Raw genomic sequence first — 21,147 nt, 5'->3', positions numbered from 1 at the left:
CTGAAGAACAAGTGGCGGAAGGCAAGACCGGCTGCCTAACCAGGCCATAAATATGGAGAATCCAGAGGGAGAGAAGGAAAAGGAGGATCTGGACAAGGCAGGTGTTTGCTACATTACTGGCATTTTAGTTCATTTTAAGCATTTTGGAGAACAGTTGCAGACGCTTGGCATCAAGACACTCTCCAAGAGTCATAAGGATGCATTCTCGTTTCAAACGTAGCCAGTGCTTTGTTTTCCTCTGCCTTCCTCACCCCTGTTTTCCTTTAGTGCTTCCTTTTTAAAAAATGTCATCGTCATCATCGTTGTCGTCTAAAAGCTGTGATATAAACGAATAACTATCGTGTATTATTATTATTAAATAATCGCACATGTCGCTGCCAAATGGAGACAGTTGGAGGGTACTGAACGGCAGTAAGATGAACACAAAGAGAGAAAGTGGGAGGAAGAGGAGAGAAACCGGGACGTTTTAACAGCAGCTGAGAAAGTGGGATGGCAGAGGATTAGTCGGGACTGTCTGCCAAATCGGGACCCTTGGAGGGCATGTTTGGGGCGATGCCAGCTTTCAGATAGTCTGGACCTGGGAACCAGGAGCGGAGGGGGTTTTCGCCCCATTTGTGTGTTTGCGGTGGATCTTGGCCCCCTTAATTCCTAACGGCAAATTGTTTGCTGATGCCGGCTGAGCCATTGGAGCTGTTGTGTGTGTTTTCCCCTCTCTGAGTTGTTTGCCGACCTGGCGTCCCGTGAGCCCAGGTTAATCATCCTTCCCTCCGTCTCCGTCTTGCTGTCTGCCTCTCTCTCTTCCCCCCGTTCTTCTCCTCTCCCCGCAAATCTCCTCATTTCCGAAATTAAAAGCAGATTGCGGCCCTTTGTGCCACCGTGTCACGCTAAAGAAGATGGATTTCTCTTTCGGGAGTGTCAAGGAGCCGGGATTTCAACGGATTGGTCTGGATTGTGCCGAGGCCTGGTTGCTCTGGAGGCCGTGCGTTGGCCTTCCTCTCTCTCTCTTTCTTTTCCCCCTTACAATTGATTCCTCTAAGACCTTAATGCGCCGGCAGCGGCGAGAAGAAGGCCAGGGTCTATTGACATCCCCTGGTGAAAGAGCGGCGAGCTCAATATTAATTATCAAACGAACCTCCGGATAAATGCAGAGGAGCTTGGCACAAAGATGTCGTTGAGACAAGCAGCAGAGGGTCTCTATGGCCAGGAGGATTCGATACCCATGTCTGCAACTTTCCTTATTTTGGGGGGGACTGCAACTCCCAGAATCCCTCCCCAGACAGGATTCTGGACATTGCAGTCCAAAAAGGAGGAACCTTTCCAAGCTCCGTCTCATCCCCACGTAGCTTCCAGACCTCAAAACCTGCTCTCAGGTTCTCATGGGTCATCTCCAAGCGTGAATCGAAGGTGCAAATTCTCCAGTTCTCTCCAGTTAAGAGGAAAGGTCTGGGTGCAAATCTCTGGTGCGTCGAGTAGAGCAGTAGCTTGCTACCATTTGCAAGGTGGAATTCATTGGAGGCTGTAGTTTACAATGGCAGTCCAGAGATGGTCTATGTATGAGTAAAACAAAGGAACCCCATCTGGGTCTGCCAAGGTACGGCGCAAGTAGTGGACTAATAAATGAGGATGTTGTTGAGGAGGCTGGATGGTATATTGTTGTTGTTGTTGTTGTTGTTGTTGCCTCTGGGTATATGTTTCTGTAGATGTTTATTCTTTTGGTGGATGGGAATGCTGATTGGAGATGACATGAGGCTGCGTACGGAGGCAGCCGAAATAGAGATATATCCAGGAGCAGGCCGGTGCAATGTGTGGAGAGAAAGCACATACAAATTGGCAGCTGCGGGGTGGGCGCCATGGCAGGCCAGATCTCTATTATTTGGACGGACAGATACAAAGGAGAGAGACCCAGCTGGTAGAAGGCAGGGTCCACCTTGTTAAAGCCAGGCAAGCATCATGGGCCAGGATGTCTGGTTTCAGTTTTAGTGGGGAATTTTGAGTCCGGGGGCCATATCTGGCCCACTTGGGGTCCTATTCTGACCCACAGTGGTTCCCTTGCCTAAGACTTAGGGGCAGGAAGAGCTCCAAGCCCAATGGACGCCGACATTTTGCCTCCACTTCTTTTGCCTTTGGCCCCGTCCTCAATGCTCTGGAACCTAAGATGAGGATGTGGATGCATCCGCACTGTAGAAATAATGCAGTTTGATGATAACACATTAAACACTGCAGTGCCATCCAATGCAGTTGCCAGCAGCGGCTTTTTTATTCTTATGTGCCTTCAAGTGAACTTGGACATGATTCCCATGAAACCCACTGGGTGCCCTTGGGCAAGTCACACTCTCTCAGCCTCAAGGGAAGGCCATGGCAAACCTCCTCTGAAATCTTGCCATGATAGGTTTGCCTTAGGGTTACCATAAGTTGGAGATGGCTTGAAAGCACACGAAACGACAACAAACCGCAAGGTTTTCTTGGTGCAGTTTGCTCAGAGCAGCTTTGCCTTTGCTTTCCAAGACTGAGGATTTGAACCCTTCTCTCCCTGACTCCCAGTCCAAGATTTCAGCCTGGACCCTGGTTTTCACCTAAGCTGAACTTGAATACATCTCTCTCGCTGCTCCCCTCGTGTCTCCGCAAGCTCATTCCAAAGAGCTGGGCCTGGAAGACATTCATTGCACCGATATTCACATGTCTAAAGGGAAAGAGACATCATGGCAGCTGCCTGACAGGGCTGTCGGGAAGCGGCGTGACGTTGGCGGGGAGCTATTCCGCAAAATACACGGTCCGTGGCTCCGTCTTGCAATTATTGAGGCGGGAGGGAGGACGTCTCAAAAGCCCATCAGGAAGCCTTTGGGGCAGGTGCTTATTATCGCCGCAAGGGACGACACCATTGCTCTTGCTTGGGTTTTATGTTATGCTTTCTCCCCCAGCCTCTCCTACAGTTATCTCCTGGCCAGACAGGAATGCTTCTGCCCGATCCGTGACGTGGGTTTCGTGGAACATCTGCCTTGCCATTTTCCCAGGAGGAGGCCAGATATCATCCTTTGGCTCCCAAAAGCCGTGGGACGGCGACATTTCCTTGCAAAAAGAGATGGAACAAAAGGGGTCCCTCCGGGCCTTACTTTCGCGAGGCTTTGGTTGGAGGCCACAAAAACATTCAGAGTTGGAAAGAAATGCTAAGGTTGCCGATGATGATGATGATGATGATGATGATGATGATGATGATGATGATGCCAAAAGCTTTCTTTGCGTGTGCGCTGCCCATGGGGAAAGGGTCACATTGTCCCGTGCCTAAGAATTGGATTAACTGAGCAACAATTTAAACCCATTTTTTCGGAGGGATGGTTTGCAGGTATCCCCATAAATTCAACACAAAGATCTTTCAATTGCAATTTCTTCTTCGTGGTGCGCAAATGGGTCACATCTGCGCCTGCGCAAAGCCATTCGGAACCTTCTAGAGCAATTAGAAGCAGCGCCAAACTGCCTTATTGGCCGGTTTCCCACCTAAACCCTCCGTTCCTTTTATCCGCCGCGGCGTCTAGGATCTCTTCGCAGATTCACTTTCCTGTCAGACTTTGAAATCCTATTTGACAGGATTTGGTGGCCATTTTCTTTTTGAACATCATCGTTCACGTTTTAAAATTATGATGATGATGATTTGCCCTGAGGCACAACCTTGCCCTTCCCATTAGGCAAGTTTTGCGAAAGCAAACTGCTGCAGTCCCTCCAAGCTTTTGTCTGACCTTCCTGATTCGTAAGATTGATCGGGATTGTATCTGCCAAATCCAGACAATTGGAGGGTTTGCGATGGAAGTAAGCAGAGGATGAAGTGGGAAAGTGGAAGGGAAAGAGAGAAACCGGGACATTTTACAAGCAGCCTAGAAAGTGGGACAGCAGAGGACAAACCCAAATTTCCCCCTCCAAATCAAAATGGCAGCAGAGTACGGTGTCCGTTGTTTCCCCTTGAAGTTAGTAGGTGGCTAAGGTGACTCAAAAATGTACCACAGTGCATACGTCTTAGAGAACGCGCACGGGCTGCACCACGTCGCCATCGCAGCCTGGTTACCCTTGGCTTTGTGGCCGACGTGCCACGCAATTCCTGCCGGGGCTCATTAGCTCGACTCCCGAACAGCCGGCGGGGAATGGAGAAGCCCCTAACAAGCGCACAGCTGCTCCGCTGCCCTGCCAGCGCCTGCAGCACATTCCAACATGTCACCCTCCTCTCTATTCCTGTCTGCAAACAGGGGGGCCCTGGTACATGTTTGCCAGCCAGCCAGCTCCAGGACAGTGCCAGCTTCCTTGTATCTCCTCTTGAGCTTCTCCCTTTGCCAGGCTTAGTCCAGGCCTGGAGAGCTGGGCTAGGATGCCGTTGGTGACTGAGGTCCATGGGGATGCCATGCAACAGCCAGCCTTGCTCACTCATCCTGTGGCGCTTGGCAACCTCTAGAGTCCCTCTTCCCTGGAGAAAAGTCATGGCAAACATAGAACCATAGAATCATAGAGTTGGATGAGATTGCAAGGGCCATCCCCCTAAATCAAAGCATTCCCATTGACCATCCAGCCTCTGTTTAAAGACCTCCAAGGAAGGAGACTCCACCAAAATCTCAGAGGAAGGAGTGTGTTCCACTGTCAAACAGCCCTTACTCTCAGGAAGATCCTCCTAATGTTGAGCTGGAATCTCTTTTCCTGCAGCTTGCATCCATTGTTCTGGGTCCTATTCTCTGGAGCAGCAGAAAACAAGCTTGCTCCCTCCTCAATATGGCATCCCTTCCAATATTTAAACAGGGCTCTGATGTCATCTCTTAACCTTCTCTTCTCCAGGCTGAACATCCCCAGCTCCCTAAGTCCTTCTTCATAGGGCTTCATGGTTTCCAGACCTCCTGCCATTTTAGTTGCCCTACCTTGGACACATTTCAGTCCTTTTGGAATTGAGGTGCCAAAACTGGACACTATCTTCAAAATGAGGTCTGAGCAAAGCGGAATTGTTGTTGCGTGCCTTTACGTCGTTACCAGTTTATTGCAACCCTAAATCGAAGCAATCATTTGGGGGTGGGGGGGGGTTGGCGAGATTTGTTCAGAGGAGATTTGCCCTCACCTTCCTCTGAGGCTAAGAGGTCACCCAGGGGGTTTCCACGGCTGAGCAAGGATTCGAACTCTGGTCACCAAGTCATTGTCCAATGCTCAAACCACTATACCACAGTTATCTATCTATTCTATTAGTACTGCTAGTAGTAGTAGCAGCAGCAGTAGTAGTAGTAGTATCATCATAGTCCAATGCTCAAACCACTACACCATGCTGTCTCTCAATTATCTATATTATGCCAAGGGGGAAAAAGCTTGCAAAGAGAGATGTTTAGATTTTTGGAGACAGAGAGAGAAGGAAAATGCCCCCAATAATCCTGGCCAGTCTCAAAATGCCAACTCTTCCAATTTCCTCTCCTTTTCTTTAATCCTGTTTCCACACCTCCTTTCCTCCCCTCCGTCCTGCGCTGCTGGAAATGGAATTATGTATTTATGATTATTGTTGTTGTTGTTGTTGTAAGAAAAGGACTTGAAGGAGGCTTTTGGAAAAGGGAGGGGGTTAAATCCGGAGGGGTAATGAAACCTGGGGTCCTGAGACAGGCCTTGAAAGGGCTTTTTTTCTCCATCAGGGTTGCAATTGTTCCCATTATCTCAGCGGTCTTTCCGCACCAGGGCCGGGAATGAGAATGACGGCAGAGAGATTTGCGGATGAGGTTGGGATTGAGGTCAGAGCACTAGGCCGCCTTTCCAACAAGATCCTCCTCGTCTGAGCTGGAGGAACTGGTTGCCAGTGGAAGGATGAGAGGCGAAAAGAGAGAACGAAAGAGGAGAAGATAGATGAGTGCAATGTGGCCAGTCTAGAGCAAATGTCAGGAGGTCGCAGCAAAACTCACCATCTTTTGCCCTATCGTGTGCCAAGATGGCTTTTCCCATCCGAGTCTGGTGTCCCATCAAGGTCTAAGGTGGCTTTTCTTCTCTAGTGGGACCCCAAAGACAGTGTCTCAAATCTCCTGTCGACTTATGGCAATGGATTTTTCCAAAGGTTTATCCAGGCAAGGAATCCTCCAAGGAGGATTGGCCCATTCCTTCCTCTGAAATAGAGCCTCTGCTCTGGGAGTCCTTGTTGATCTCCTACCCAAGTACCAACCAGGGCTGATCCTGCTTAGCTTCCAAGATCCTATAGGTTTTTCTTAGGCCAGGAATCCTCAGAGGTGGTTTGGCCACTTCCTTCCTTTGAACTATGGCTTCCATCTCTTGGGATTCATTATCAATCCTTCTGCACTTGGGGAAGGGTCTTCTTTTGGGACCCTCAGGGCTGGGGGATTCTGGGAGCAACAGTCCAAAATGGCCCCCTTTTCTCCTGCTGTAGAAGTCCCAGCCTGAAGCATCTGGAGGAAGAAATACCAAAGTCAGATTTTGGGTGTCCGAGTCCCTTGCTGATTTATGGCAACCTGTGAGTTTCTGGGGGTTTTGTTAGTCCAGGAATCCTCAGAGGTGGTTCTGCTAGTTTCTTCCTTTAAGCTAGAGCTTTTGCATTGACTTTTCATGAGGGAAACAAGGCACTCCTATCCAAAGTCCTGGATTCTCTCTCCAAAATAGGTTCCACACGCTGGAGAGCGACTGCAAGATCCCCTTCCTTTCCATGCAAGAAGGTATGGAGACGGGAACGACGACAGCCAGGCCACAAAGAACAACACAACTCAGAGGAGTGGGTCTGTGCAGCGGAGATGTTCTATGCACTCTTGGCTTCCAGTCTGTGGTGAGTTTCTACGTTTCGAGATCTTCGTCATGGGTACATTTGACAGGAACAGAGCAGACAAGGCCTTCTTGGTGGCTGCTTCCAGACTCTGGAACTCCCTTCCTAAAGAGATTAGGCTAGAGCCTCCCTTGCTCTCCTTTCTTAGCAAAGTTTTAGCAGGCCTTTCTGAATCCATTCTTTAGGGGAAACACACCTTGTGTAACGAACAGGATTTATATCTCCTCTTTATGTTTCTCATTCGTTTGTATTTTTTTTTTAGCGCTTAATTACTTTGTCGATTGCATATACTGTGAATTTTTAATTATGTTTTCTGCTGCTGCTGCTGCTGCAAGCTGCCTGGAGTTCCAGACTGGAAGGAAAGCCGGATATCCGTAAATATTTTGTATCGAGATCCTGCATGACAGACATAGTTAAGAATCATTAGCTATGTTTGTTGTCGTTATGTGCCGTCAAGTCATTTCCGACTTGGCAAGCTTGATTTGAGCGTTGTGCTATGGCTCTGGGGAGCAGGGTTCAAATCTCTGCTTGAGCATGAAACTCATTGGGTGACCTTGGGCAAGTCATGCGCTCTCAGCCTCGAAGCCTTCTGAACAAATCCTGATAGGGTTGCTTTAGGGTTGCTATAAGTCGGAAACTACTTGAAGGCACACCACAAGATGCATCCATAGTTGTGCGTGAATGCCACTCTGCAATGCACACTGCAATTTCACAATTTGTCCATTGCATACTGCAGTTCTTTGGTCCATTTCACTCTGAAATTTCATCCATTGCCCACTTTCGTCCATTTGACTTTGCAGTTTCATCCATTTCACACTGCAGTTTCATCCATTGCATAGTACAGTATCATCCATGGCACACTTTTGTCCATTGCACCCTACAATGTCATCCATTGCACACTTTCGTCCATTGCACACCGCAGTTTCACAATGGGTTGTCAGCCATGTACCTCGACTGCCCCCTCCGTGCATCGTGTGCCATCGGTAATCTGCAGAGGGTTTGCGTCACTTAACCCTGCCAGTGGATATTTATGCTGCGCTGAAGCAACGCAAACTCTTGGCCAGTGTGCCATGGAGGGCCCCTGTGCATGAAAGCGCATGCAAGGAAACCTCCAGGTGCAGTCTCACCGCGGGCCCAGCTCTGTTCCTGCGACCGTAAAGTCAAGGCAGGCGTTCCACATCGGCCGAAAGACACCCCACCGTTTCTGTATCAGAAATCAACGCAGGCATAGGACCTTGCAGAGCGACTGTCCTGATCTCACCCGGCGAGTTGTTACGCCTGCAGCATTTCTGGCCTGACATGAAACAGCTTTGCCCCCAATGACTATTTTTGCACAACTCCTAAACAACCAAGGAAAGCTGGGGACAGTCTCTTGGTTCTGCTTCTCTTTACGCCGGGGAAATTCAGCCTGACATGAAATCTATATCCCTCCTGCTTCCGACTCCCGTCTCCTTTCCGCCCCTCCTTTCCTCTCCTCTTTTGACAGGGAGCCACTGATTTGCATCCCGTTTATCGCTTCCCTTTGCATATCTGGAAGCGCTAAGCAGGCTGGGTCCCTACTGATCTTGCCTGACCGACCCTAATGCAAAAATCTTTATCATCTTTAGCAGGGATATCCACGCAAAGCACCAGGGAGAGGGGGAAGGGTTTGACGGGTCGGAAAGCACCGGGGCTGGCGTTGCAATCATCAATAGTTTATTAATTCATTACCGCCACCATCTTCTGAGTCAACATTGTGATGCCGGAGCCACAGAAGCCAGTGCGATACAAGACTGCAGCAACAGGAACACAGTGCTCCGATTGCAACAGGAAGCAAGAATGTATTTGGCTTGGTTGCCCTTCTCTGGGCACCTTCCAGCTTCTCCAGGTCCTTCTTGACCTGGGCTGCCCTGGCATCCTGTCTCCAGCTCTGGGTCCCACAGAAGAAGGATCTGGAGAAGCTGGAAGGTGCCCAGAGAAGGGTGGCAAAGATGGTGAAATGCTGGGAAGCCAAGCCTGGTGAGGAATGACTAAAGGAGGTGGGGATGTTTAGCTTGGAGAAGATAGAGAGGTGACATGATAGAGCCCTCTTGAAATCTCTGAAGGAGTAGAGAACATGGCGCATACTTGTTTTCTGCTCCATCAAAGACACAAACCAATGACAAGGAATGAGATTCCAACTACGCCTTCCTTCCTTCCTTCCTTCCTTCCTTTCTCTTTCTCATCCTGGCCTACCATGCAGCATTGTTGTTGGAGGGTTAAGAGAGCAGATGGGGACTGCCACATACATTGCATCCGTTTGATCTCTCTGGGAGAGAGGTGGAATAGAAATGCACACATGTATGCACCAAATGTTCTCCCTCCGCAGCCTTTCCCCAGCGCTCCCTCTCTTTGTCGTGATTCTTCTCCTCGTAGATTCTCATTTCCAACCCGCCTCCTTTCTCAACTTGATTCATTCCTCGTTACCACTCATTCCCCCCTCTTTCCCTCTTACTTATTTGTTTCCAACACAGAGAGAAAGAGAGAGAGGCTCATGCACGTAGGCAAACGCATGCTCTGGCAAGCCTGCTTCGCTGGTTCATCACCCTTCCTGGCAACAGTGCATTATGTTCGACAGCAAGAATAACAACGAAACCCATCCTCCCCCCCCCCCAATGTTCCCTGTGTCCTCTTTCCCAATTGGCCCTCCCTTGTTCTGGAACGGATGCGCAATGGTGACCCATGTTCCACGGAAGAGAGAGCCGCCTCCTGCCCACTTGATCTCTCCTCTTTGATGGGGGCGACTCAGAGAGACTGGCATGTTCAAGGGCAGGTTGCCTAGCGATCGGCAGACGTGCCCGCCTCCTTGCCAGATGGGCATTTGGAAATGTGTTAATTAATTAATTCGGTGGAGGCGTCATGGAATCAGGACTGTAGAACTGGATGGGACCCCAAGGGCAATCTAGTCCAACCCGCTGCCAGGCAGGGATGCGCATCCTAAGAGATGCCCACCCAACCTCTGCTTAAAGGCTTGCACTTCTCTAGGCATATGGAGGTCCTCCAGAGGAATCCTATGGTTCACGTTTGGCAGATGCTGACCACTTTCAGTACAATGGTATGGTCTACTTGACCATAGAGTTGCCTATGTAGGTCTTTCAGTACAACAGTATGGTCTACTTCTGGCCGATGTTGACCATAGAGTTGCACTGATAAAATATATATAGTGATTTCTTATATTTGTGGCTTTTCCATTTTCACAGGTGCATCAGCGAATTTGGGCCAGTTACAAACCACTGAAGACCAGTTACGGATCTTGAATGCCAGCCGCTATTGTTCTTACGATTGTCCTCTCTGGTCCCAGCAAGCTGACTGGGTTTTGGATGCGAAGTGTGCGGTGTGTGTGTGTGTGTGAAAGACAGACGGCGGGAATAACAGCACTCTTGCGGCAACTCAGCTGTCTCCGCATCTGCTCACCGTCGTTCCCTGAGAAGAGAAGCAAGCTTCCCAATTAAACCCTCTTGTCCATCTCCTTCTCTGCACTCCAGATCTTTGCAGATGTGCCAGGATGCAAAAAAACCAAACATGCTTGTATGCGCCAGAAATGTACGGACGAACGGCTCTTGCAAAGCTCTGCCATCTCCTTCCTTCCTCAGGTACATCGTGTTTGCAAAATGTCAAAGTGTTGCCAAAACGTTCCATGAGTATGAGCCTGTTCAGATTTGGGAAAAGACCCTTTTCCAGGGTCCTAACAGTATCAGTGAACCATTTGGTGAGGATGAAGGAGATAGTGGCTACTCCTAGGAAATGGAACTCCCTGCCACTGGGTTGCTCCTTTTTCTTCTTCCACCTTTTTATTCACACCGGACTTTGGCTTGTCTTTCATGCGTCAGGAAGGGCTTTTCATGGGGCTGCGCTTTTATCTTAAGCTGTGTTTTAATTCTGTTTCCTATTCCTTTTGCATAAAGTTATGCAAGGTAGATATGGGATCATGGCCGCCAATAATTCATCCATCAATCCATCCATCAATCGGACTCACCCTCATTTCTCCATACTTTCCCGCTGCCTCCGTCTTCCCCTGGGATCTGCCAGCTCTTATCTCCCCAGCCAACGCCGGGTTTTTATTTCATTTCATTTTATCTTCCCATCCGAACCTCTTTCCTTCCCTCTCTTTGTCTCACCCCGGTTCATTAGGAGTCTGCGAACGCGCTTCCCGACGAGCCGACGCGATTAAAACCCATTTGAATAGTATCATATTAGAAAGTTCAATTTCCCCGACAAAACGCCCTGCTTCGGTTCCTTTTCTTCTTCGCCGGCTTGCCCCCCCCCCCAAGTCCTTTTCCTCCTTAAGTTGCTTTATTGCATTAAACATTTATGGAGCAGCAAAGGATTAAAGAGATGCCAAATTTAGCCATGGGCAGGGCCTCGCGGTGATGCCGGCATGGAGGGCATTTCAAGAGGAAGGGAGACTAGCTTTGAGGGTCTTGGGGGGCTTAGGAATAGCTCCAGGTCATATTTAGCGCTTCGGCAGCTTGTTGCCCACCCTTAATTTAAAGGTTCCCCCCTGCATGCAACCAAAAGCAATCACTGTCTTTGACCACCTGTACCTGCCACCTTTGCCCATAGGGAGGGGATTTTAATGCCCTCTCATCCATGCTCCCGAAGCTACTTTGAAAACAATGGCTGGAATTCATGGTCGCAGTTACGAAAGCATAACATAAAAGGTCGCCACCCTCGCAGTTAGAATTCTTAAGCATCAATCTTTGCTTTCCTTCCGGACAGTTCTTGCAGGAGAACCTTGCCAGCTTGCAAATGAGGGCGCCTGTTTTGTACAAGGTTTGTCCAGTCCGTAAATGAGATCTCCTCGTCCGTGCCAAACTCAGGCAGTCTGCAAATGAGAGCTCCTGTTCCATGCAACGTTCAGGGCATAGTCTGCAAACAGGAGGCCTTCTTCTTCTTCTGCAAATAAGAACCTGTGTGCCATGCAAAGCCGTGTCAGTCTGCAAAGAAGAGTTCCTGTGCCATGCAAAGTCTGGAAACAAGAGCTTCATTCCATGCAAAGCCTTGCCAGTCTGCAAATGAGATCTTCTGCTTCATGCAAATCTTTCTCACTCTGCAAAGGAGATTCATGCAGAATCTGCCAAGGCTGCCATCCTGCATTTCTTTCCCTGCTAAAAAACACCTGAGTTTCAGCATCTGATTAATTGCTGACCAAAGGTAAAGACAGACAAAGCTGCCAGAGTTCAATTCTGGAGTCTGGATTTGGCCCACAGGTTGGAGGTTTTCCTTTCTGTGGCCCGGATCCAACCACATATCACCTTTCTGCGGTAGCCAGCAATTTCATTAAATAGAATGTGAAAGCAATAGGGTCCTGCTTTGTCATTAATATGCTCCATTTTGGTGCACAGGCGCATACCGCACCTGAACATGGAGGCACCATCTTCATCCCAAACAGATTCAGAAAGGAAATGGCGACCTCTTCTCCCCGTTTCTGCTCCCTGAAAGTCATTTCTTTTCCGAATCTGAGCTGGCACAAAGAGAAAGGAAGGCTCATCCAAGCAAGAAGACAGGTAATGCCTCCTAAAAATAACAGCCGTGTTTCACAGCCAGGATGGCGTACTTCAACCAGCCTTTGTAGTTGCAAAAGCCCTGTGATCCCGCTCCCCCTTTTGCCCGCTTGGCACCCACAAGAGGCACCGGGGGATCAAAGCTTTGCCCCCCAACCTGGCGCTGAGCTCTTTCGGAGAGGCTGGCTTAATGGCTAGCGCCTCAGGCCAGGCCTGGGAGCGAGCGTTTTGCTCACAGAAGAGCTTCCCTTGAACTGTTTAGATCCGGCCTTGTTCTGGACGGCGTTGCAGTCAGCCACCGCTGTGACCAGAGCAACTCACTTTCCAGCATGGCAGGACTTTTGACAAGGCAAGGAGGAGGAGAGAGGTGGAGAAAAGCAGCCTCTAAACACCGAACAACCAGCATTGAACGATGACTCTGGAGACCAGGGTTCGAACCTCGGCTTGGCCAGGAAACCCGCTGGGTAAGTCATGCTCTCTCAGCCTCAGAGAAAGGCCAAAGCAAACCCCTTCGCAACAAAGCCTGCCAAGAAACCCTGTGATGGAAACCCACTGAGTGACTTTGGGCATGTCACTCAGCCTCAGAAGATGGCAATGGCAAACGCCTCTCTGAACAAATCTTGCAAGAAAACCCCATGATACAATCTGAAATGATTCAAAGGCACACCAACAAACATCTAACAACAGCAACGACAACCTGAATCCTATCCATAACCTGGACTAGATTTGTTCTCATGCATCCTCACAATGACTTTTTGCCAAACCATTTCCTTGGGTGTGTCTACACTGTCGAAATAATGCAGCTTCACACCACTTTAACCGCCATGGCTTTATCTCACAGAATTCGGGGATCTGCCGTTCAGCGAGGCACCCGCACCTTTGGGCAGAGCAGGCGTACGGAACTACAAATCCCAGGAGTCAATAGGAACGGTGTTTGCAGCACTTAAACCAGTGACACCCTAGAACACAAACCAAGGGATCCAAAGTAAAGGAAAGGAGATTCCCACTAAGCACTGAGTAAAACATTTCTCTTCTACAGTGAGAGATGCTTAGAAGTGGAAGGGGCTGCCTGGGAAGGTGAGGAGGGCTCTCCATCTTTGGAAGTCTTTAAAGAGACGTTGGACGGGCATCTTTCAGGAGAGCTGTAGTTGTGTCTTCCTCGTAGGTTGGAGTAGATGACCCTTGGGGGTCCCTTCCAACTCTGTGATGTCTCCTATGCCTGTATTGGATCACATATGTAAGACTGCAGTCTTGACAGGTGATGGATTAAGATAATAGATCCTACCAGCATACTATATATATATAAATATGGAAAGGTACGGTGCCATCTCTTTCCGTAGCAAGAGCCAACATTGCAGAGCCTCCTGCTCCAAATATCATTTCCCTCCCTCCCTCCCAAACCCATCTGGATTTCAATTAATGTTGTACATGTTTAAATAAACAGCCAAATTTCATGCCGATCCCCCCCTTCTTTTCCCCGGCATCCAAAGAAAGGGCCAGGACTCAGCTTGGGGCAATCTCCCTGTTAGATCTTCCTGAATGCCATCTGCCTTCTCCAAGGGAAAACTCTCAACACTCAAATCAAATCTCCCATCAAATCTCTCCACCTCAGTAGGAGGTTAAAATTCAATTTAAAGTCATTTATTTTTTTTCTGGAGTGTCTTATTTTATGGTGTTTTCTTTTTTAAAGGCAGGTTTTTAAAAAACGAGCCAGGGCAGAAGAGAGCAGCCTTCCGGAAGCCGTTGCAACCCATTCGCTGTATTAAATGAAGAGGACCGCCGCTCGGGTTTCGTGGCGCGTGGGATGGTTGCCCCGGAAGGAGACCGAGGTGAGAAAGACGGCACAGTTCAGAAAGTCCCCTTCTTTTGGGAACACACTGTCAGGCAAACATTGCCTCCTGAAAAATGAACCGGGGTCAATGGAGCATCGTAGGTTTTGCACGATAGGTTTTAGCAGGATAGGTATTGTGTTACGGAGTTTGCGCGATAGGCATTGCCACCCTGGAGTGAGATTTCCCTATTGTTAGGGTTTGAGGACATGCATTCAAAACGGCGAGTCTCTAGATCTTGGATGGTGAATGTTGTGTATCCTGGCATCCATTTCAAGAGGAAAGGTTGGTGAGTTTAAAGGACGGAGTCTTATCTAAGATGGCTCCTCTGTTGTGGGACTTGAGACGGTCTAGGTGAGTCCCTCCTTATTAATCCTCCAGCCAAACTGGGTTTTAATGGTCCCCCTTCCCAGTATGCAACCAGAGGCAACATCCGCCCCATCTCTGACCTATTGGACTTTCCCCCTTTGCCCACAGAAAGGATCTTGTCTCTCACCCATGCCTTTTTGAAACAACAGTTGGAATTCAAGGCTGAAGTTTCAATATTTCTAGGAGTGTTTCTTGCTTTGATTTGGCCACATCCCACCTTTTTCTTGAATGGCCCACATTTCCCTTGCAGTTAGATGCCTGGTCCTCCTGCCTTCAGGGCTGGTGACAATTGCATCCCTCCATTTTGCTCCATGCAAAACCACCATAAAGTACGACACGATGTTCATTGGATCACGGGAAATTAATTTTTGCCTCGAGCTGCAGAATGGCTCTGTCCTGGTGGAAGATTGTACACAAGAGAGAGCATCAAATACACTTCCCTTCTCCCTCCCAGCCAAGGGAACATAAAAACCACAACCCCGGGCTCTTTCTTGAAGCCAAGCCCAATCTTCTTGGGGGCTTTGGGAGCCATCTCCAGCTCAGGTGGATTCTCTGGCCCACTTTTCCGCCATGTCTCCCAGCAAGGCCCCAGTCTCCTGCCTCGGAGGTCCACTGGTTCTCCCTCCGTAATGATCATGAAGTTCTTTTTCCTCCTCCTTGCCACCCCTTTTCTCTCCCCCCATTTCTCCTCTGAGCAGAGATTGCTGCTGAGGCAGCTGCCGGCAGCCTTGGCATTTATTGAGCGCAAAGTAATAATTTATTGTCCTTTGTATGCTCAAAAGCCATCTTCATTATCCGGAGAATTTGAAATGCCGAGCGAAGGAGGAGAGGGGAGTCTTTGGGTCAGCGTTTTCCAGGGGCTGGTGGGGGGCTTTGGTCAAGAGAAGGAGAAGTAATGGATGGAAGGGAGTTGAGACTCCCCAAAAGGGGATGCCAAGTCTTCCCTTGGCTTCATCCCACCCCAAAGCCAGCCTTGCCCAGTTGGCAGCCATTGCCTCAGCCTCTTCCCAGGTTGGTTGGACTGGGAGGCCTTTGTCCTTTTGGGGATGGAGTTTGGAGGGAAACTCTGCAAAATGGTGGAAGGAGGAGGAGGAGGATGGGGAAGAAGAAATAATGAAAGAGCAAGAAGGAAAGGAGAGGAAGGAGGAAGAAGAGGAGGAGGGGAAAGAGAAGAGGCAGAAGAAGGAGGGAAGAGGAAGAGGAAGAGGAAGGAGAAAAAGGAGGAAGATGAGGGGGGAGGAGGCAGAAGAAGAAGTAATGTAAGAACAAGGGGGAGAAGAAAAGGAGAGGAGGAAGAGAGGGAGGAGGAAAAAGAGGAGGAGAAGGTAGAAGAAGAGGCAAATAAGCTTCATAGGGGAAGAGGAAGAAGAAAGGAGGGAAGGAAGAGGGAGATGGAGGAGGAAGAAGAGGAAATAATGTAAGGAGGGGAAGAAGGAGGGGAGGAGGAAGAGACAGAAAAAGAAAAAGAAGAAAATAGGCAAGGGAGAGGAGGAGGAGAAGGGAGAGGAAGAAGAAGAAACAATGTGAGAGAAGGAGAAGAAAAGGGGAAGAGGAGGAGAAAGAGAAAGAGACAGAAGAAGAAGAGAGGGAAGGGAGTGGAGGAGGAAGAAGAAGAAACAATGTGAAAGGAAGGGGGGAAGAAAAGGGGAGAAGAGGAGGAGGAGGAGGGCTAGAAGGAAGAAGAGGCAAAAGAAGAAAGGGAGGAGGAGGTAGGGAAAGAAGAGGGCAAAAAGGCTAAAGGCTCTTGACTTTCTTGGTTGGCTTGCCTTCTAGGACTTGGGGGCGGCTGGGCTTTCAGACCCCAAAGAGAATCAGAGAGAGAGAGAGAGAGAGAGGGAAGGAAGGAAGGAAGGAGGGAGGGAGGGAAGGAGGAGAGGAGGGGCAGAGCTCCCCCGGAGCCCTCCTCCTCCTCCTCTTCCTCTGGGGCTAGATTGCCGGGCGGCGCTTGTCGGAGGCTTACGGTAAGGCGCTGTCTCTGGTGCTGAAGAGGAGCGCAGCCTCGGCCAGGAGAGGAGCAGCCCTGGAGGGGAGCCGGAGCCAGGGGTCCCCCAAGAGCCCAGCAGAGCAGCCCCCAGCCCCCAAAAGGAAGGGAGGAGCGGCCATGGGGGGCTGGAGGGGGGTCTTCCTCCTCCTCCTGGCCTCGGATTTCGGGCTCCGGACTCAAGGTAAACCATGAGGGTCCTCCTTGTTGTTTTGGGGGGGAGGGGATGGAGACCCCAAGATGGGCACAAGGGCTGGAATCGCATGCCAAGGAATACATACACATGGAAAGCCAAGCCACCCACCCACCCGCCCTCCGTCTTCGCAGAAATTGCCTTCCTCAGGTCCCCCAATCCCTCTCCTCCTCCTCTTCTTCTTCTTCTTTCTCCTTTCCCAATCCTTTCTTCCTCTGATCCCCCCCCCTTTTCGAGCCTGGGGGCCAGAAGAGGCTCTGAGGGGGTTGCTTTTGCAATCGTTCAAATAGTATCTTAATACTAGCATTGCTCCAGCTATACGCTTGCCCAAGGCTCTTATTGTCTGACTGGTTGCTTCATGGGTTCCTTGGGGAAAGAATGGATTTCTCCTTCTGTACAACAACACCCCCAAATGCAGCCCCCCCCCCAAAGGCTAGCAATTGTACACAAAGGCAGGCGAGGGAGGTGTTTTTGTGTGGTTTCCAGAGGTTGCCAGTGGTGCATCTGGTGTGAATGTGTGCCTTTTTTGGATGCCTCCAGCCCTGGATGACAAGCCCCTTCCTCCAGCTGCCAACCTCTTCCCCCCAAAGAAACAACCCCATTGAAGCCTGTCTCTATTCCTCCTCCTCTGGACTGCCTTTTGCAACCCTTCCTCCCAAAAACCGTCCTCCACTCCTCCTCCGACCAAACTTCTTCTCCAAGTTGTTCTTCCTTCACTCGGTTTCTTTTGTTTCGTTGCCTTTTGGGGTGGAAGCCGTTTAGGGAAAGACGAGGGAAAAGGAGAATCCAGGTCTTGAGATCATTCCCACCGACCTCCCAAAATATACAAACACACATACACACAAAGGTGTCCCTTCTTTTAAGGGATGTGCTTTATTTGAAGTCTGGAAATAATAATAGGGCCAGTAGGCTTCCCATATCATAATGGACGTCCCTTATTTGAGGGCTGGAAAATCTGACCCTTATAGGGCTAGCTGGTTTCTTCTCTTATCATAAGAGACGTCTTTGCGGAGCAGAAAGCTTGTCCCTTATAGGACTGGCAAAGGTTCCTTATTGTAAGGACTGTCCCATATTTAAGGATCAGGCGGCTTGGGAAATGTGGGAAGATAGCCAGCCCTGTAAGAGGCAAGCTTTCCAGACATTATAGGGCTGGCTGGCATCCCATACGATGTCACAAATCTAGCCCCTTATCATATTGCCAAGGGTCCCATATTATAAGGGGCACCCCTTATTTGAGGGCTGGAAAAGCTGTCCCTTATAGCGCTGGCTGGTTTCCCTTATTATAAAGGACATTATTTAAGAAGCATGCCCCTTATAGGACCCTTATTTGAAGGTTGGAAAGCTTCTCCTTTATAGGACTAGCAGGCATCCCTTATTATAAAGGATTTCTTTTCTCTGTGGTCTGAAAAACCAGCCCCTTATTGTAACGGTTGTCCCATCTTTAAGGACCGTGAAGCTTGTCCCTTTAGGGCTGGCAGGCTTCTCATATCATAAGAGCGGTCCCTTCTTTGAGGACTGGAAAGCAGGTCCCTTATAGGAACGGCTGGTGTCCCTTACTATAAGAGATGCCCTTTATTTGAGGTCTGGAAAACTTGTCCTTTATTATAGGGCTGGATGGTATCCCTTATTATAAGGAAGCCCCTTATTTGAGGGTCGCAAATCTTATCCCTTATCGGACCCCTTATTAGAAGCGTTGTCCCTATTTGAAGGCTGGAAAGCTTGTCCATTTATATGGAGACCGAACCAGATTCGGAGACGAAACCCTTGTATTTTGCAATATGTGTGTCCTCCTTCAAGCCAGAAACGGGGGCGTCGTGTAACCAATGAATAGGGACAACATGTTAATTTCTACGGAGAAACACATGGCGACATTATCTGCAATCAATACTTCCATAAATTTTGACATTTCAGTCGGTAGTGCGCCAACTTGTTCCTCGTCGTGAATTTTGTTGGTCCCTTATCGCTGCGCTGGAAACCTGGTCACATTAATAGACACGCGCCGTAAGTCTCCTTGAGGTGTCCTCTTCTTAATCCAGATTTACTTCTGTCCCTTGACCCTCTCTGGCCCCAATCTGAACCTGTTTAATCCCACGCCAAGCTGGTCTGAGCGGGCATCATGCTCTTACCCCTCTGCCATCTCGCTCTTTCTGCCATGCCAGAAAATGCTTTTGGGGATCATCTCTGGAAAAACAAGGGGTCCTCTACTATTGGGTTGAAGACCCCCAAGACCTAGAAGGTTCAAATGAGGGAGAGCTTGGTTGCAAAGGGTATCTTCGAATGGTCCTGGATGTCTTATGGGCTTCCAAGTCGCATGTCCACCTATGGCGACCCCTATGGATTTTTCAGAGGGTTTTCCTAAGCCAGGAATGCTCAGAGGTGGTTGTAGGAATCCTACAGCGCTTGGGATAACTTGGCAGTCTTCCATCCAGGTCCCAACCAAGGCTGACCCTGCTTAGCTTCCAAGATTTGAAGGTGACCAGGTGCATTTTGTAGGGTTTCTTTAAGCCAGGAAGGCTCAGAGGTGGTTTCCCAGTTCCTTCCTCTGAAATAGAGTCTAGCTATTGACTAGCAGTCCTTCTGGTTGGAGGATTCTGGGTCTGGCAGTCAGCTCTGGAAGTTCTAGTTTGCAATATTTGGGGGAAAGGAACCAAAGTCAGATCAGGGTATATGCCTTCAAGTCAACGTATGGTGACCCCATACATTTCATGGGGTTTTCAGGGGTGGTTTGGCCAGTCCCTTCCCTTGAAATGCAGCCAAGAGCACCAGGTATTTGTTGGTGGTCTCCCATCCAAGGACTAACCAGGGCTGTCCTCCTTGGCTTCCAAAACCAGACACGATCTATTGCCTTTGGGGTATTTTGGCATACACCCTTCATGTCCTGATGCTTTATTTATGACGAGGCTGGATCCTGAGTTCTAGTCTCAGTTGGAGCTTAACCGATGCATCAATTTTTGCACAGTTGAAGAAAGAATTCCCCTGGATTCAAGAGCCCTTCTCTGGAGTCAGGACTATTTGTAGGGAAAGGTGGGGTATAAAGGAAGCAATGTGGGACGGAGAGAATGGGGTGTGATTGATCGATCGATCAATCGATTGTTAAGGGAGGAAATGTTATGGGGTATAAACAAAGTGGTGTGGGGGAATGGGCTGTGATTGATTGATTGACTGACTGATCGATTGATTATTATATGGGGAAATGTTCTGTGGTCTAAACAAAGCGATTGGTATGGCATGTTTGATGGATAAATTGATTCTTATGGGGGGAAATATTATGTAGAACCAAATTCCTTTCAAAAAAGAAATAAGTATTTCCCAAGTTGGGTTGGCATCTTGAAAACGCAAGCGCATACGCACCTTGTTCGCCTTTGGGGCTTTCTAGAAATCCGTGTGTGGATTTTAGGACGGTTCTTGTTTTCTCTCCTCGGGGAATCTATTCTCTCTTCCTCTCCTTCCCTCCTTCTCTCTCTTTCTCGCACACACACACACACGCACCGCATTACAAGCGTCGAAGTAATACCTTTCATCACAGTCTTTTGACAGGCCCCCGTGTTCTTGATTTATCGACTCATATACGCTTTGAAATAATGGTTTTCCCAAGAGACACGGAGGTGTCACAGGTTTGGCTGATGGGGGTGAGCGGCGTTTCTATATCGCGGTTCAGAGATCGGCTCTGGCTTGGTCGCAGCCCATATTGTATTTTGGAGGAAGGGGCGGCCCAAGATATGGGGCTGCCTGGGGCCAAGCATGCACCTTGGCCTTTGACAAGTCCACATTTAAGAAGATTCATTGAAAAGAATGGATTTATATAAGTCCATTCACTGCCCAATCATGGATTCAATAGATTGTCTAGTAGAGTCCAATGGACAAGATCCAGGAAAGAATGACACGAGGCAGAAAATCTTGTAAGCCTCTTCTCCCCAGATTCAGTATCCATGTGTGGAAAAATGTGTCCTCTCTAGGCATTTCTGGGTCCTCCGGGGTCACCTTTTAGCCCAAGCATGCCATAGAATTGAGTTGGAGGACCTAGAAATGCGTAGTGTTCTCTCTAGGCATTGCAAGGTCATCTAGAGCGATTCTGTGGTCAACCTGTGGCCCAAATATACCATAGAGTCACACTGAAGGACATAGAAATACCAAGAGAAGTGTCCTCTCTAGGCATTTCTCTATCCCCCAGAGCAATTCTATGGGCAACCTCGAGACCAAAGATACCATAAATCACGCTGAAGTGTCTAGGAATGCCTTGAGAAGTGTCCTCTCTAGGCATCTCTAGGTCCTCCAGGGTGAGTCTATGGTATGCCTGGGCCAGAAGTCATTCGTCTCATTGAAAATAATAGGGTTCTCTATCATCCCCATTTTCACGTATCCTCAGGGATCTTGGAGTGTAACCTTGGAGATACAGGGGTCATACTGTAGATTAGATAGATAGATAGATAGATAGGTAGATAGATAGATAGATAGATAGATAGATAGATAGATAGATAGATAGATAG

At 48.9% G+C, this 21,147-nt stretch overlaps 1 protein-coding gene across 4 annotated transcripts in view; it reads left to right on the top strand.

The window, feature by feature from the left end:
- SEZ6 (seizure related 6 homolog) overlaps positions 1 to 21,147 on the top strand; it is an 85,062-nt gene that overhangs the window by 19,682 nt on the left and 44,233 nt on the right. The window contains exons 4-5 of one of the 4 annotated variants that reach the window (XM_042442402.1): positions 6,610 to 6,769; positions 13,979 to 14,117. In XM_042442402.1, the coding sequence (XP_042298336.1) occupies positions 14,093 to 14,117 (25 nt within the window). In that variant the 5' untranslated portion in view covers positions 6,610 to 6,769; positions 13,979 to 14,092. Of the gene's footprint in view, positions 1 to 6,609; positions 6,770 to 10,023; positions 10,378 to 13,978; positions 14,118 to 16,347; positions 16,652 to 21,147 lie in introns of those variants that run through there. The other 3 variants (XM_042442403.1, XM_042442401.1, XM_042442404.1) reach the window with 3 other exon arrangements.

The sequence above is a fragment of the Sceloporus undulatus genome, chromosome 11 (assembly GCF_019175285.1).
Source record: "Sceloporus undulatus isolate JIND9_A2432 ecotype Alabama chromosome 11, SceUnd_v1.1, whole genome shotgun sequence".
Lineage (NCBI taxonomy): Eukaryota > Metazoa > Chordata > Lepidosauria > Squamata > Phrynosomatidae > Sceloporus > Sceloporus undulatus.
This window is presented reverse-complemented; position numbering and strand designations above follow the sequence as displayed.